At 45.1% G+C, this 15,796-nt stretch overlaps 1 protein-coding gene across 1 annotated transcript in view; it reads right to left on the reverse strand.

The window, feature by feature from the left end:
- The window catches only part of SHB (SH2 domain containing adaptor protein B), a 430,643-nt gene extending 415,197 nt beyond the window's left edge, over positions 1–15,446 (reverse strand). The window contains exon 1 of the mRNA XM_086961857.1: positions 14,038–15,446. Coding sequence (XP_086817983.1) covers positions 14,038–14,796 — 759 coding nt within the window. The 5' untranslated portion in view covers positions 14,797–15,446. The remainder of the gene's footprint in view (positions 1–14,037) is intronic.
- Between the last annotated feature and the right edge of the window lie 350 nt (positions 15,447–15,796).

A 15,796-nucleotide genomic window follows, 5' to 3' on the forward strand; every position in this document is an offset into this window, starting at 1 on the left:
ACTCAATAGAGGCAATGTTTTCTCAATGATTTGGGGGGGGGGGTGGGGGGAGGATGGCAATCAGTAGAAAACCCCAAGCAAATGTGACTTCAAGGAGGTTTTGAGGTGAGGAAGAAAACGTGTCCTCCAAAACTGTGAATCCACTAATGTCCTGTAAACTAATGGAGAGCTAATTTAGATGTCAAAACTTGTTCAAACTGAGACGATATTTAAACTAAGAGATAAACTGGAAATGTTCAAACGGATACGAGATGACTTTTTGGAACTATGCAACTATTAACCACATTGATTCTCTCTCGGTTGGTAGTTAACGATCTAAACTGTTTGTTTCACTCTTTCCCTATTATACTTGGCTTTTTCCTTCTATTCGTTACAAAATATGTTATTGTAACATAGCTTATTAGTAATGCTTTGATATTACTATTTTGCAGATCTGCTTTGCTTGTATTTAATAGCCTGGTATGTGTTCTGTGTTTATATTCTCATAAATATTTGTAAGTCTTAAAAAAGTATACAACGTGCAATACCTCTTCCATTTAATAACAAAACCAGAATGAACTACAGTGCTCCAGAACACACTGCTGTGCCAAAGGCAAACTAGTTCGCAGTTCAAGGACCAAAGGTATGGAACACAAGCCACCTATTAAACACACTGGGGCAAATCTGGCCTTCAGAGAGCAAATGGAAAAATACTATTTCAAAATGTACTACAAGAGCTTCAACTGCCCAGAAGCACAAAGCCTCTCAAAAAAATCATTCATCATATGTATGGCGAAGAGAGGCTTGCCCCACTTCCCATGTTAACAAATGTTTGCACACAAAGGGAAACTGATTTGAGGGAGTGGCCACTGTGATACAACATAGACGTCTGATGGTTTGCACCACACAATTCAAATACAGGGACCCAAATAAAACCGGCATCCCACATACAATGATCTGTGTTAAAGTAACTGGTGATTTCAACCCCACCCACCTCCCGGACTGCATCTTCAAACCAGCTCTCTCCTACACCAGTACTCTTCAGAGCAGGGCATTAATGACCAGTCTTATGTGAACTCTTCACTACTTCAGTCCCAGAAGGCTTAATGCTCCAAAAGACCAGAGGCAGTCGCAAAAGGCACCAACGTCTAAAATATACGCAGATCAAGACATCCCAGTTGTGTGTGTAAACCGCCTCAGTCAATGTTCGACAGCAGTGGTTAAACATTAAAAAAGCTGCACTGAATTACCATTGAACGGGTGGGATGTTTATTAAGAACTGATCACGTGAGCTATAGACGCATAGCAATGCTTCCACAGCCATAATTATATATACTACAGCCAAGTGTACAGATCCCCCACTGGAGAGAAATGTGCCAGCAGCACTCTGCAATCTAGAATGTCACAGCTTTCCAAATGGTAATATTCCAGAAACCTATCAGTCATTACTTTTCTCCTGCTTAATGTCGTTTGAAAGTTCCCAATTTAAAATTAAAGGGCAAACTGAAATGTTACTGGAAAGAAGGTATTTCCTCAGAGATTAGTCGCGGTTTTGCTGCAATGTCCACAGGGCACTAGTAGAGGTCACTGTGCCCCGGGCAACCACACTGCTGAGACAGGTGCCTATCCCGCAGAAAGCCCAGCCCACCCCCTCTCTAGTCAGCCTGTTCTTTGTAAGCCCCCCAGCGGAGACACCTACAGGAGGCAAGCCACTGGCGTGCCTATCTAAAATTCAGAATACCTTAAAATCTTGGTGAGCATATACATCTATGTATACACTGACAGTGGGAAGGAGTGTATGTTTTCAGCTATGTCCCAAAGATGTTGTATTCTTGCGGGAACTCAGCAGTGTGGTCACATTCCTGTGTAATCTTTTGCTCCATATTTTCCCCTTTAACCCCTCACTGTACAAAAATGTGCATCATGATTGTTCTAAATATAGTGTCCCTTTCCATAACAGCCAACTTGTTAGCTCTTGAATGTGGATGACGCCAGCTGTTTAAAAGCGAAGTCACATTAAAGTGAATGAGGAAATAAAATATTTTTGACTAGTATTGCAGATTTGCAAAGAGGGTAAACTTATGGAAGTATATGGAGGCATGTTGGACTTTAGGATGATCAACATTATTGAAAAGAGTGTGACACCCTCCACAAGAGAGGGAGTTGAAAGGTATTGTAGAAAAGTCACCTTTTTATATGGCCACCCCACACTTTTTGCTCCGACGCTGGTGGTTATGACCCTGAAAGTGCACTAGAGCCTGCTGCCCAGGCCCCAGTGTTCTCTCCCTAAAAGTGTAAATTGGCATCCCCTATTGGCAAGGACTCTACCCCCCCCTTATAAGTCACTAGTATATGGTACCAGTGATACCCAGGGCATTGAAGATAAAGGGGCCCATAGGGCTTGCAAAACTGTTTGTGACACCCCAAGTGAACTAAGTAAACTACTGACGGCAGGCCTGCCATTGCAGACCGCAGGAACAAACTGCTCAAATTTGATTTTGCCCTCACCATGTGTGGCAAAGGGAATGCACTTCTTTTAGCCTGAGCTTGGTGCCACCAGGACAGGGGTCTGACTTCCTGCCAGGCAGTGTGATCACTCCCAGGAGTCAGGAACAAAGGCCTGGGAAGGAAGGAAGTCAGACTCCCTACCAGAAAGGCTAGTAAAGTGGCATATCAAGGTGGTGATCTTCAAAAGGGTGCACCAACTTGGACATGCATCCGGGCTGACTCCCAAAGGAGGAAGCAGCCCTCACCCTTCCTCAGTCACATTTGCACCTGGGCAGGTGGGAAATTGGGTATGCATGAGGTGTACACCCTCAAAAGGCTAGCCCCACCTCCAAGGTGGGCTACATGATCTGTACAGCAAAGGAAGTCTTTTTCCATTTTTAAAAGGTGGTAGAAATTGTGGGTTCTTGGTAGAAAAGCTAATCTAGATCCCGGATGTGGTCACCTCAGGGACGGTTAGCCACTGGGGAGAGCAGCCCATTGACCACTTGTACCCACACCACTAAATCTAGGATTTATGGGCTACTATCTGACACCAGAACTTCAGTTTTGAACAACCTGCATCAAAGAGGACAAATAAGAGACCCGTGTCTGTGACAACAGGGCCTGCACAAACAAAAAGAGGGATATTATGCACTTATGGCAACGATCCTGGAACTGGCAGATTGAGCCTCATCTTAGGCTATCTCTTGGTTCCCCCTGAAAGACAGACCCATGTGAGAGCCTGAAGCATCCTCAGACTCCCCCGGACTAGTGGCACTAGTCTACTGAAAACTACAGGAAAAACGCCACTCCGGATCATCGCTGGCTATCGGGCCCTCCGTGGGATCGCCCATATCCAATTGGTCTAGCGCACTGTGGGAACTGTAGAACTGACATCAACAAAGTTGCAGGCAGCTACTGTGATCCCTGGGACTACGAGACGTCAAAATACCTTTTTCTACGGATTACCTCTGCCAATGCTTGTTGGTCACCAGCCCAGCAGCCAACCCCTGCAAACAACACTACACCTAGAGGGAACTCAACCTCACCTTCAACATCAGCAACCACCCCATTGTTATGTTTTTGAATCTTGTTCCCCACAGCACTGTGTAAGGGGTAAAAGCAGCTCTCCTACGGCTCCTGTTCAGCACCAGACAGCCACGACAACTCTGCACCCAGGCATCACGGGCCAGGTAAAATTCAACTGACTGCCGTGGCCTGGTCCTGGGAGCATCACCTTTGCCCTGCAACGGTTCCACGGAACTCAACTTGCAAATGACAGATTGTTACTAGTGAATTTCCCATTGACCGCAATGATATGGTCTCACGGTTTTATTTTTCAATGATTTTATATTGCTTCTAAAATCCATAACTCCAGTTATATGAATTCTATTCATTTGTGTGTAAATGAAGATAAAAATACACTATTTGTATAAATTGGTGTTGGATTTCTCGAGTCGTGTCAATTAGTTACAGTTTATTTTGGTACTCTGCAATTCTTAACACACGGTCCTCTAGTAAAGCCTGGCTGCTCTTTGTCACACCAACAGGAATGACCTATGGATTTATAATTGTGAATCCGGGACCATCTTTGAGGCCTGTAAGAGTACTGCATGGTGAAGACTAACCGGCATCACTACGCAATACTCCACCTACCTACAGGTAAGTTCATCATTGCTACATAGACCCTCTCCCCCCCCCCCCCCCCCCAGTATTACTCTGCTGTGTGCTGGTACACACGGTATTACTGTAAGCGTGTTGCTGCACATCTTATTCTTGTATCTGAAATGCTATGCTGTATACTGCTAAATTGTTTACAGTTAAAAAAAGGCATTGTCTAGCATTGCTCACCCTGCAGGGCATATGAAAGGAGGGTCCCAGTAGAGTTTGATGCATTTGCTTAAATTTATTATAGAAAAATCAAATGTCATAAGCAATGTCAGTTAATCACAATGCATGAGCCATATCATTTGGTAAATAAAAGTGCCCCAAGAAAGGAAGGAAAGTGGGATAGCGTGATGCTGTGAGGGAAAGGACAGTGAGGGAATAGAATTAGTGACAAATCATATATTGCAAAGTTAATTCAGAATGCAATATGGTTTCATGGCTTCAGATCCCTGAGCCGAAGGATTAGGGGATTATAACATATCCCAAAGATATTGAACTGTTTCTGTTGACACCGAAGTATTCAGAATCTTGGGGGAGTGTCAACCAAACAAAATATGGAAGTAGCCGTCGACGTTTCGGCCCCACGCTACACTTGTAGGCGTGTATATAGCCTTACATCGGGGTCTTCATCAGGACAGGGTAATCAGCAAGGGAGCACTACAATATCTAGAAATATAAAAACAATATGGTATAACTCGCCGACAATCAATTTCAAGTTACCGTAGTGAGCGGTAAACACATAACTGACACTATTACCATGGCTATATACAGACAAACAGGTTATGAAGCATATAAGAACTATGCATTTGGAAAACATAAGTACGAAGAATCAAAACTTGAGTATACATTTCAAATCATTCTATACAACCCTTGAGTGGTATCTAGTTTAAGGAGATTTAGTGTATACAGGCTGACATACACAAACACAAGAGTCCTGACTCGGCCAGAGGAAACCAAATTATTCAGTGGGAATTACTGATCCCGTGAGGGTCATAAGGCTCTTAGTCAACGGTGACAGTTAGGCTTTATAGAGATGTACTGAATTGGTAAAACGATCTAGATTTACTATTGTGTAAATGACAGATCTATGGAGGGATAAGATCACTAGACAAGTTAAGGAGAACATACCTGCTCGGGTAGAGCAAATTTCATGGCTATGACCACAATATGCACGCTGGACGATCAGGCTGAGTCTGCAGGCAGGGGGACGTATTATAATAGACCAAACAACACTTCATTAATAAATTGCGACATTATGTAGAAATTGGGGCTTACCTATAGAGACCACTAGGTTGCAAGTATCCTGCTCTTTGATATCGCTACGCAACGGCGGGGCGGCATTAAGGATCACATCAGATATGCCGCATCTGTAAATAGTAAACCAGGAGGGGTGTATTTAAAACCACATCGCTGGTTTGGTGGCTAAGGCCTAGGCAAGGGAATTGGGCTCACCTGGTTTTTGAAATCACGGAGTTGTAAATCGAAGCCTGACTGCAGAAGATAAGCGTGGATGGTTGGGGAAGTTAATCACGTTGTTTTGACACCCCGGATCTGTGGGCGGGTGGGCGCATCTATGAATTGTAGGACAAGAGAGGTGGTAGATTACAGCCGACTCGGTGGGAATTTAGTAGACTTAGAAGACATCTAAAAGGGGATTAATCTTACTGTGTGTAGACGATCACGGAGCTCAAAACTTCAGCCTTTCCGCGGTTGCTGACTGCAAGCGAGTGGGCGTGGCCTGTGGGGAGGTTTATAAAGATAAAGGGAGGACAATAAGTCGGGAGCGTTGCTAGTGGCAACATGAGGCTCTAAGGGCTGTTCCGGGTCTGTCCCAGAGATAGAGGAAGGACATTGCGTCCAGAGCGTTACTAATGGCAACCTGATTGTTGGAGGCTGTAGGGAAAGACCCGCGGCGAAGAGAATTGACCGGGACTGGTACTAAGTACACTACGTACTGGATTACAATGAAGCCAAATTATTAAAATTAATCTAGGTGCAGTAAACTGATGGATACATGTGGCATCATTAGAGGTTGTCCATTCCTTAAGTAATGGAAATGATGCACCTCTCAGACATGAGGGTGAAGATCACTTCCAATATGTCTTACATAGGGATAGGTACTGTGTGCACAACGTCATAGGTATCAATAAAGCCAAATTATTAAAAGAGGTCAGGGCGCATTAGACTTATAGATACAAGTGGCCTCAGTAGAAATTCTACATTCATTTAGTAATGGAAGTGATGCACCTCTCATACAAGAGGGTGAAGATCCCTTCCAATATGTCTGACATCGAATTGTAAAATAATTTGGTGAAAAGTAAGCAGGGTAATCATACATTCATCATTATGAAATAAAATAGGTATATAGGGGTCATTACACTCACTGCAGGTACTGTACACAATGCGTTATACGTTCGTGAAGAGATGCACCTCCCAGACACAAGGGTGAAAATCTCTTTCTATATCTCGGACCTGGGATCCTATTCGGAACATCGATGTATAAAATGTGTAGAATGTGCAGTCTATCTCGGGGGGTGGTCAGCAGACGGGACTCTCGCACATGTTATATCTGATGCTCAATACAATTACTCAGCTTAGATAATCCATACTCAGGACCTCTCGCACAGGAGGGTCACAGGGGATTAATTGACATGCCGTTTAGAAAGATAACCCATTCGGATAGCAGACATTTATATGTTAGCGACCAAAGCTAGCTAATTGGGCATGGCTACTCTCTGACTCATTTAGGCCATTTCGGATAGTGTCCAAAATGGTCATCCATTTGGATTCTCTCAGAGTTAGGATACGTGCGATGTCCCCACCACTGGGGTCCAGATTGATTTTTTCTAGAACTAGCCATTGTAAGGTCTCTGGAGTGTGACCTTTCAGAGTGCAATGATCCACTAAGGGGGCACCCTGTACTTGGCACCTGATCCTACTGCCGTGTTGTAAAATACGGGCTTTAACCTTTTGCTGGGTCTGGCCTACATACGCCAAATCGCAGGGACACTTAATCCAATAAATAACATTCGAGGAGTTACAGTTAGTATGTGACTTCAGTGTATACGTTTTGCCTCTGTACATCAAATCTTTAGTTTGGATTGTGGTTGCGCATGCAGTGCATGACCCACATCTAGTGTGTCCCACAACCGGAGGAAGATGCAGGGCAGGCATTGCTGTACACTGCACTGCTGTACACTTCTTACCCTTATGAGTACTGCTCAACACTTAAGTGCTGGGTAGGTCCTACGGCACTTATATCGATAACTGTACAATGCTTTCCTCCATTCTATATTATACCGAAGAACCATATGCTGTGCATTACTGTACTGAGTACTGTGTCCTCCACTGGGTGTGGCATTACAAGAAAATATGATGAGGTAGCGCAATATCTATTAAAGCTCCACTAAAGTCACACTGTGGGGGCTATTATAACAGTACCACAGGGCGCCAGCTATACCCCACTCTTAATGAGGAGGGCCAAGTGGGCCAAACCCCAAAAGGGGTTGGTTGCTTGTGCTCCTCAACTGGAGAGAACTTGGCCAAGCAGTTCGGGTTGGCTGCTCCAATTGGAGCAGTACTGAGGTTAATTTGCATATGACTGGTCTCGGTCTAGAGTGGCATGGTGAGTGAAAGATGATGGACTGGAACGCAGCTCGAGAGTTCAGCGCTGGACTGGAGTAATTCAAGCATTCCTTAGTGACCTCGTTGCAATGGGCACCGCAAGTTAGACCGGCAGCCTCTAGTCTACACACAAGCTGCAGTAAGGAAAACTGTTAAATTAAGCTTAGCACGCAAAGGTCTACAACCATTTTGAATTTTAGGACAGATCCTGGGTTCCAAAATGTCTGAATGGGATAGCCTAAAAAACAAGTAAAATACAAACTCTATTGCTCCGACACATACATAGCTCAAATAATCTACCACTGAGAATGACAGACTGTTGCAAAGTATTTTTGGATTCAGACATACAAGAGATTTCAAACACATGAGATGATGCAGAGTCTCAGATGGTTTAAGATACAGTATGGTAATGCATCTATGCAACTCTCACTATGATCTTGCCTGCTAAACACTATCATCATCACAAGAAAAACAAAACAAAAAAACAGCTAGAGAACTAACACCAAAAAGGTCAAGAATATGATCAACACCAGCCCAAGCCTCTTCAATCCCCATAGAATACGGGCGCACCGTGAACAAACCACCGAAGTCATGTCAAGGCCTGTTGAGCGTCTCCGTCCTTTCACACTAGATTAAGACAGTAAAGTGAATACTTGTTGAAGCTCGATACTCCAATTCCTAGGACTGCAAGTTTAAGAAAACCATGCTCTACATTTTAAAAAAACGGCCTTATTGAATATCTATACACGCACATACATTAATGCTTTGGTTGTTTGTGTAAAAATGTCTGGTCTACCAGGATTGCAAATTCATAAGAAACAGTGTCGGGCTAACAATGAATTAATGTACAGTACAGCAACAGTACACATATCTCCCAACCTTAGGGTGTGTATACAACTCACGACTTGACGTGTCAGCATGACTGCAGGATGTCGGCTACTGCTGGCTCATAGCGCAAGTCTTTTCTACAAGGCATGAAATAGGTTCAGGGACCACAAACATCTGCCGAGTAGGCATGCTTCCGCCTCAATCAGCAGAGCAGACTGCACAATTCATTTAATAGGCAGGATGATGTCTGAGGAAATTGCTTGCGGTGCTTGTGTGCGAAAGGAGCCCAGGATACTGGGGTTTGTACAGTGAACGGAGCATCAGCTTCGGCTTTCATCTAACTGTATGTATTTCAAGGTGAAGGGGGCACAGAATATGATTATTTACTGTAATTCTTCTCACTGGGTTGTTTAAATCAAAGAAGTATTTGGAGGCAGTCAACAATTCTGTGCTTCAACGGACAAGCTTATAAACTGATTTAATTAAATGCGTTTTACGGGCATATGGAAAGAACTAGGTTTCACAACACGTTTATAAAAATGCTTTTTTTCCTCTATTTTTTTTAAATGACATTCGATACTGATGTAGTCCTTGACCACAGATGTTGCAGACACAATAAGCAGACATACTCAGACACCCAAATCTGTTTGAGCCGTCTCTGGAAAAGGTTACCTCAGGGTGAACAGTCGACGTGAAATCAGTTGCTGTAATTGTGGAGAAGCAGATAATGTTGCGGCCGCACCAGCTGTCCCGAGCTAAACTGTGGTTAATGCAGCTTGTGCGTGAGATCACCCAAAGTAAATTCATTTACAGTGAACAATTTCACATCACAAGCCATCTGGACATCGACGCACACATACAAACCCACCCCCACTACCAGCAATGCGCCTTCTTACAACGGGGCGGGGGGAGGGGAATATAATAATTAGCCAGAAATCAAGATACAAAATCACAGCAGCAAACAGCCCGACTAGAACAAGAAAGCAACACAAGCGAGCACGCGCCACCAAAGCAAAAGAATAGTCAGGTTCTCAGCGTCCACTCCGGAAGTATCAGGCTGACACAAAAGCCTGACAATAGATGTGGTAAAAGGGTGACCAGTGGGTCACGCTTCATCTCTGGTCCGTAATAATACTCTACACTGATAAGGTATTTAGGAGGGATGAAAAAAATGTGTGGGGGTGGGGGCTCTTAAAGGGGCGTGGCCACTTTAATTAAGGATGTGACTTAAACTAGTAAACGGAATTTCTCTGTTTCCCAAAACTATGAGTCCCATTGATTTTGTTCCTCTCTGCGTTTTCGGGTATTGCATCCAGATACGTGCTACATATACCTAAAACCAGCAAGGACTATTGCTTTTGTCAATGGTTATTCAATCGATAAATGGGTGACAAAGATTTTCTTGCAAATAATTAATATAGAAAATGTTTCAGTTCTGAAATTTGTGAGACTGTAAATTAAGTATTATCAAGGCCTGGGGAAAGGTGTCAGTGTCTCAATCACTCCTGTTAAGTTTACTCTAGTATGTACAAGTATGCCCTTTTTTTCTTCACATATCTTATACCTTATCTCTCTCCTCTTCAGCACCCTCTTTTCACTCTCTAATAAATGTACCTACTTCACTTCACTGCCCCCACTCACCTGTAAGCACCTTATTTTGTTTTACTTTTACCCTTTCAATATTTTGACATCTGTGTACCTCCTTCATAAGCACTTGCACAGAATCACAATTGCAACTTGAATAAGTAACCATTGCCTGTGCACTCAACACAGAGTCCAATGATTGGATGCACATGTATTCTAAACACCTTTTTGACCCACGGACAGCCACTGTGAGAAACTTGCACTCCCTTCAGCCTTAACTCCAGAGCTCTCAATCGTGGCCATTTTAAACTACTGGAGGTGACAGTTGAAAGTATGTGTTGTGCATGTCTCATAAAATCTAACAAACCAATGAAAATGAGCTCACTAACCAAGTCAAAAACATATTGAGGTGCCCCCACACTCAAGCGAGTTGGGAAACTCATTAGGTTTCTAAAAGAACCCTCAACCACTAACACTAGTTAGTGACATGCTTCATCACAGGGTTCTGACCCAAGAAGCCTAGCACATCTGGGTGTGCTGAGACGCCTGCATTACAGCGGAACTGGGTTTATTTCAGCATTTTGGCTACAGGATCAACATTACCTAAAGGCTATCCACCTCTCAAGACAATTTTAATAATGGAAACCTTGGGTAAGATTAAAAACATAGGTGGATGTGATATGAGAAGGTGATGACCACCCATATCCTAGATCTACATGTTTCAGCCATCTAATAAAGTACCCACAGTACCAGTATGGCTTTCTTCAGGGCTGAGACGTTCCTGTCACTAGTGTGTGATTCCTAATTGGTGACCACATGCACACAGACATGCGGTACAGATGTAGTAGCGTGCAACTTACAATTTCTTCTATCACTGTGTGATTATTTATATGGAGGTATTTCTTTTCAACATGGATATTTTGATGGGGCGGACCCTGTGGGCACACATTCGTCAAGGTGTCTCGCCTGTATACTACCCTCTTGTATCCTTTAGGGTTCCACATATCCACTTGCATAGACTCATCAATTAAAATAGAGGTTTTTTTGTAACGGCGGGCGCGTCCAATACTGAATGTTGATTTCAGAGAGCTGAAACTGGTATGTCATGCCACAACCAAAAAACACTCCGAATGAATGAATGGAAAGTAAGTTCACTCAGAAGGATTCCAACCTGTGACATGAAGGTCCCAGAGCACACCAGAACACAGATACATCAACTGTTTGTTCTGAGCTGTTTCTGGTGGAACAACGTTTTTGTGGATGAATACACACAAGGGGGTTCATCTCCCAAGCTTAAGACTGCAGTTATGTGCTAGAGAACACATTGCTTCAGTGCAAGCCTTGCTTTATAGGCTGCGCATGTTAATCCCTTATTGCTGTGGTTTTGGGCCTTAAGATATGGATAGTAGTTTGCTGTGGACACCTCTGAATAAAAGAGGAAAACAAAATTCACGAGATGAAATTTTTTTTTTTTTAAACAGATAGAGGGCAAGACTAAGGCAAAAACGTAAAACGTAATTGCGATCATGTCATTACAGGACGGTTAAACACTTAAAACGAGGAAGCTAGTACCCAAATATGTCCACATACTCACACATTTCAGGCAACTGTCCCAAAAAATTACATTTTGAAAGGATTAGCAGGCACAACAGATTCTGAAAAAAAATCATAATTTGCAACAAAATGTAGCTTTCATCAATGTACAGGTATCCTGGGCTGCTGTACGCTTAGCGTGTTTTCAGCATCCTAACACAACCAACGCGTGGCACCAAAGAATCTTTGGAGGATTTCCAAAATATTGTGTGTGGTGGTCTTACAGAAGATCTGATATCTAGAAATAAACTTACAGATTTAGAATAAGTCATTAACGGTGGTCAAATGTTTTAGATCAACAAGAATATAGTGTGGGGAAACAATTTTATGCCAGGGGCATGTTGAGAGAAAACATAAACATACTTACATGTGTATCATTATCTAATTTCACTCGTCATCAAACTACTTAGTGTTGGAAGATCAGTTTGGAGAGGGAATGCGCTAGAGCTGTGTATGTTTTTTTTTTTTTATCAAAGTTAATCCCTAGTACTGGGGGCCTTGCAAACCACGGTAAAGGTCAGATAGGGCTTTGGCCGTGATGAAGGGCAAACCAGATAAAATATGTGGACATTGGAGGACACATGAACTTAGTATTTGACATAGGCCCATGCCTTCCCTTTATCACCTTACTATGAACAGTTTTCCATTATTTTTCGGTTAGAAATTTAGTTAGAGGTGATTTATAGTTTTTACTGCTTATAAAACCATAATGTATGGGTTTTTTTTAAACTCTGAAATTCCGTTTACAAAACACATCTAAAAGTGCTGCTATAGTTTTGAAACAAAAACTTATCCATCCAGAAATTGTCCAGTTAGGACTAGTTTCACAAATCACAGCCCTGCCAAGAAAATCATTAACGCGACCACTAAATGCACTGCCAATCCATTAGATTGCTCGCATACTCCCTAATCATCCCATTTCACGAAGGTGAGAAATGTTCTCTCTTCTAATGGAATAGGTTGATTGTTCAAATGTGGCACCTATAGAGGATACAAGGAGCCGGATCCTTGAATCCTCAACATTTTATCAATGTTCCAAATATGTAAAATATGTCAGCGCCCACATATGCCTTCATCTCAGAAATGAATGAACTGCTTTACCCCAAACCAAGGCGCACCACGGAGTAAAGTTCTAGTCCCATGGCATGTTTGTTATAATTACTTTCAGCAGCATTTGTTGTAGAGAACAGAAGTTTCCTAATAAAGTTACATAGGAAAATGCTCAATTTTGAAGCTTCTTTATCCCCCATTGATGGATCTGCAAGAAGCCACTACTGCTATTTCATTTCAAAGTTTTGTTAAGAGTCATCGAAGGGGTCGAATGTTAGAAGCAACACAAAAATCGCTTTCAAAATGGAAAATTAGCCCCAACTATTACTATTCACTTGCAATCACCAATTAGTTGTTCTGGCCCCATTAATGTAAGGTATTTTAAATCTACTGACAGCGGTACATAATAATCAAAATACACAAGTAATATACTTTTAAGATCATTTAGAGTTTGGTGCTAGAAAGAACTGAGCAGTGAAAGGGCAAAAAAATGACAGCTGTGGAATAGTACTCCATAAGGAGGCATTTTACTGCATCAAACCATGGCTGGATTTTAATATAATAAAAATTGTACATTAATATATTAGGGGACTTGATTTGCTTATACACAGTTTGGTATGTGCAAGCAATCATTTCTTGTTCTCTCTCTGCACCAAAGTACATATTCAGAGCTGCTGAAGAAAGGGTTAAAAAATACCATTGTTACTTTTAGATCCTTACTCTAAATCGGGCCATTTTTCTCAAACTTCACTTTTGATCCCAATGACATGGTTTCTTTACAGTTGATTTTGAGTCACAAAACACAATGAATTAAAATATTTTTACAGCTAATTAGGTAACCCCCCACCCTTCGGATAGATGTTTTGCTCAGTTTGTGGGTCAGCTGATCTGGCAAGTATGAGGTGACAGTTTAAGTAAGTTCAGCAACTACTACTGTGCTGTCGAGGCACAAATCAGGAAGCTTGGGGCAGATAAGGACATGCGACCGAAAAATCAAGTTAAGGGATAGTAGATTGCAGGGCAACAAAATCTTAGGATGGAATATCTTTGGATGGAACCGTGGCGGAACAATCCGGGGGAAGATGCGAGAGGACAGTTGTGAAGATCTGAGGTGGTGGGGACTTAGCCTTGAAAGAACAACAGGATTTGCAAGGGGGTTTAGGGGGGGGGGATGCCTACGCAGAGGCAGAGGGACATGGGATGTCAAGAGCCCATGTTGCTCACCTTCTCCTTCTTGGCCGGGTTGCTCTCCTCCGGGATGCTTTGCTTCTTGCAGCCTGCGGTAGGGCTCCACGTGCTGCAGGTGGTGGACACCACTCCAGGGATGGGCTCTGTGCCCAGGCCAGCGCAGCTCTCGATCTTGATGAGCCGGTGCTTGGGGGAGATGTACTTGACCTCGGAGAGCAACAGAAGGGGCGCCGAGTGCTGCTGGCCGGGCAGAGGCCGCCGCTCGCTGTTGCATCGGTACAGCGGCGAAGGAGAGCCCGAGGCGGGCAGGATGGGCGAAGCTGCACAGCAGCCCCGAGGGGACGGGGCCTCCCGCACACTGCCCCCACACTGCGGCACCCCCTTCCTGCGGGCCAGCTCCAGCTCCTCCTGGGTGCAGTAGTCGCGGCACATGGCTCGCAGTTTGCGGAGTGACGAGCCGGGCCCGCTGTACGGGTCCTCAAAGTCGCGCTCCTTCTGCGCGCGGTATGCGCGGACCAGGTCGCTCTCTTCATGGCTTCGTTGCCCACCAGGAAAAGGCGAAGTATGGTGATGCCCAGGCTGATGCCCACTGGGCTCTGTGCCCCCTGTTGGTCGCTGCTTGTAGTCGGGTCGCGGGGGCTGTGGGGGGCTCTTGGTCTTGCTGTTGCCCAAACTGAAATACTTGTTCAGCCACTTGGCCATGACCCCCCCGCGGCTGGCCCTGGCAGGCCGGGTGCCCGGACTGGCAGGCTCCGCCTGGTCCGCTTGCCTTCCTGGCCCACCCAAGCCTGGCATCAGGAGTCGTAGAAGGCGAGGACCTATTTAATTTCTTGTGAACTCTCTCTTGTCTATGCAGCCCTCGCCCACCTGCGCCCCAGAGACATTACTCGCAGGGGCGGCACTGCAGGTGTTCACGGAGCACGCGGCCACAGTGGAAGATCCCTGGGAGCCGTGCAGCTGGGCACAGTACAGAGGGGTCACGGCGGGTCACTCGGTTCCTGTACGGGATGCAATAGAAGCACTGCAGGCTGGACCCCGCACAGCTGCACTCAGGGTCCACGCTCTGGACTGCGCTGGGTGAGTTTGCACTTGTTTGACGGAGTGGCCGCTGCCCTCCAGGTGCCAGGTGAGGCGCCCACAGCCGGTGCTCCGTGCTCCTCCTGGTTCTTGCTGAGGGCTCCTCTGCGGTGCGGTGTGTCCTCTGCTGCTGGCTCTGCGGTGCCGGCTGCCGCAGCGCACGCACCGCCACAGGTGACCCCACACGGCCGGGTGTTCCCACACCGGCTGGCCGGTCTTCCCTCTCCGGTCCTGCCTGTACCCGCGGCTGCGTCTCTTCTCAGCGGGCGGCACCCTTGGTCCGTGAAGCGTGAGACTCCCTGGCAGCCCAGACGCCCGCCCCAGGGCACTGCTCTCCCAGCCTCCTCTCCAGCGCCAGCCTCAGCACTGACCCGCGTCCCGCAGCAGCCGTCCTCCCCGGCCTGAGCTCCGCCCCGTCTTGGGCCCGCCCCCGCCTCGCGCAGACTCGGCAGGAAGAGGGTACTCCAGCAGGAACCGGCTCCTCCTCACCTCCCGGTGCACCTATCCTCGGCGGTGCTCCCCTGCCCGCTCCAGAGAAGCCTTCGACGGGGAGAAGCACCCCTGTGACTTCCCAAGGAGCCTTTGTTGCCGAAGGATTTGATGAAGGTTCATTTGAACTATAGGGACCGGCACGCAGTGCTTTAAATAGACGGACATTTCTACTTGGAAAGTACCCGCAATCCCCCATTAGAATGTCTGTCCATTTAAAGAACTGTAC

The sequence above is a fragment of the Lissotriton vulgaris genome, chromosome 3_1, assembly GCF_964263255.1.
Source record: "Lissotriton vulgaris chromosome 3_1, aLisVul1.2, whole genome shotgun sequence".
Lineage (NCBI taxonomy): Eukaryota > Metazoa > Chordata > Amphibia > Caudata > Salamandridae > Lissotriton > Lissotriton vulgaris.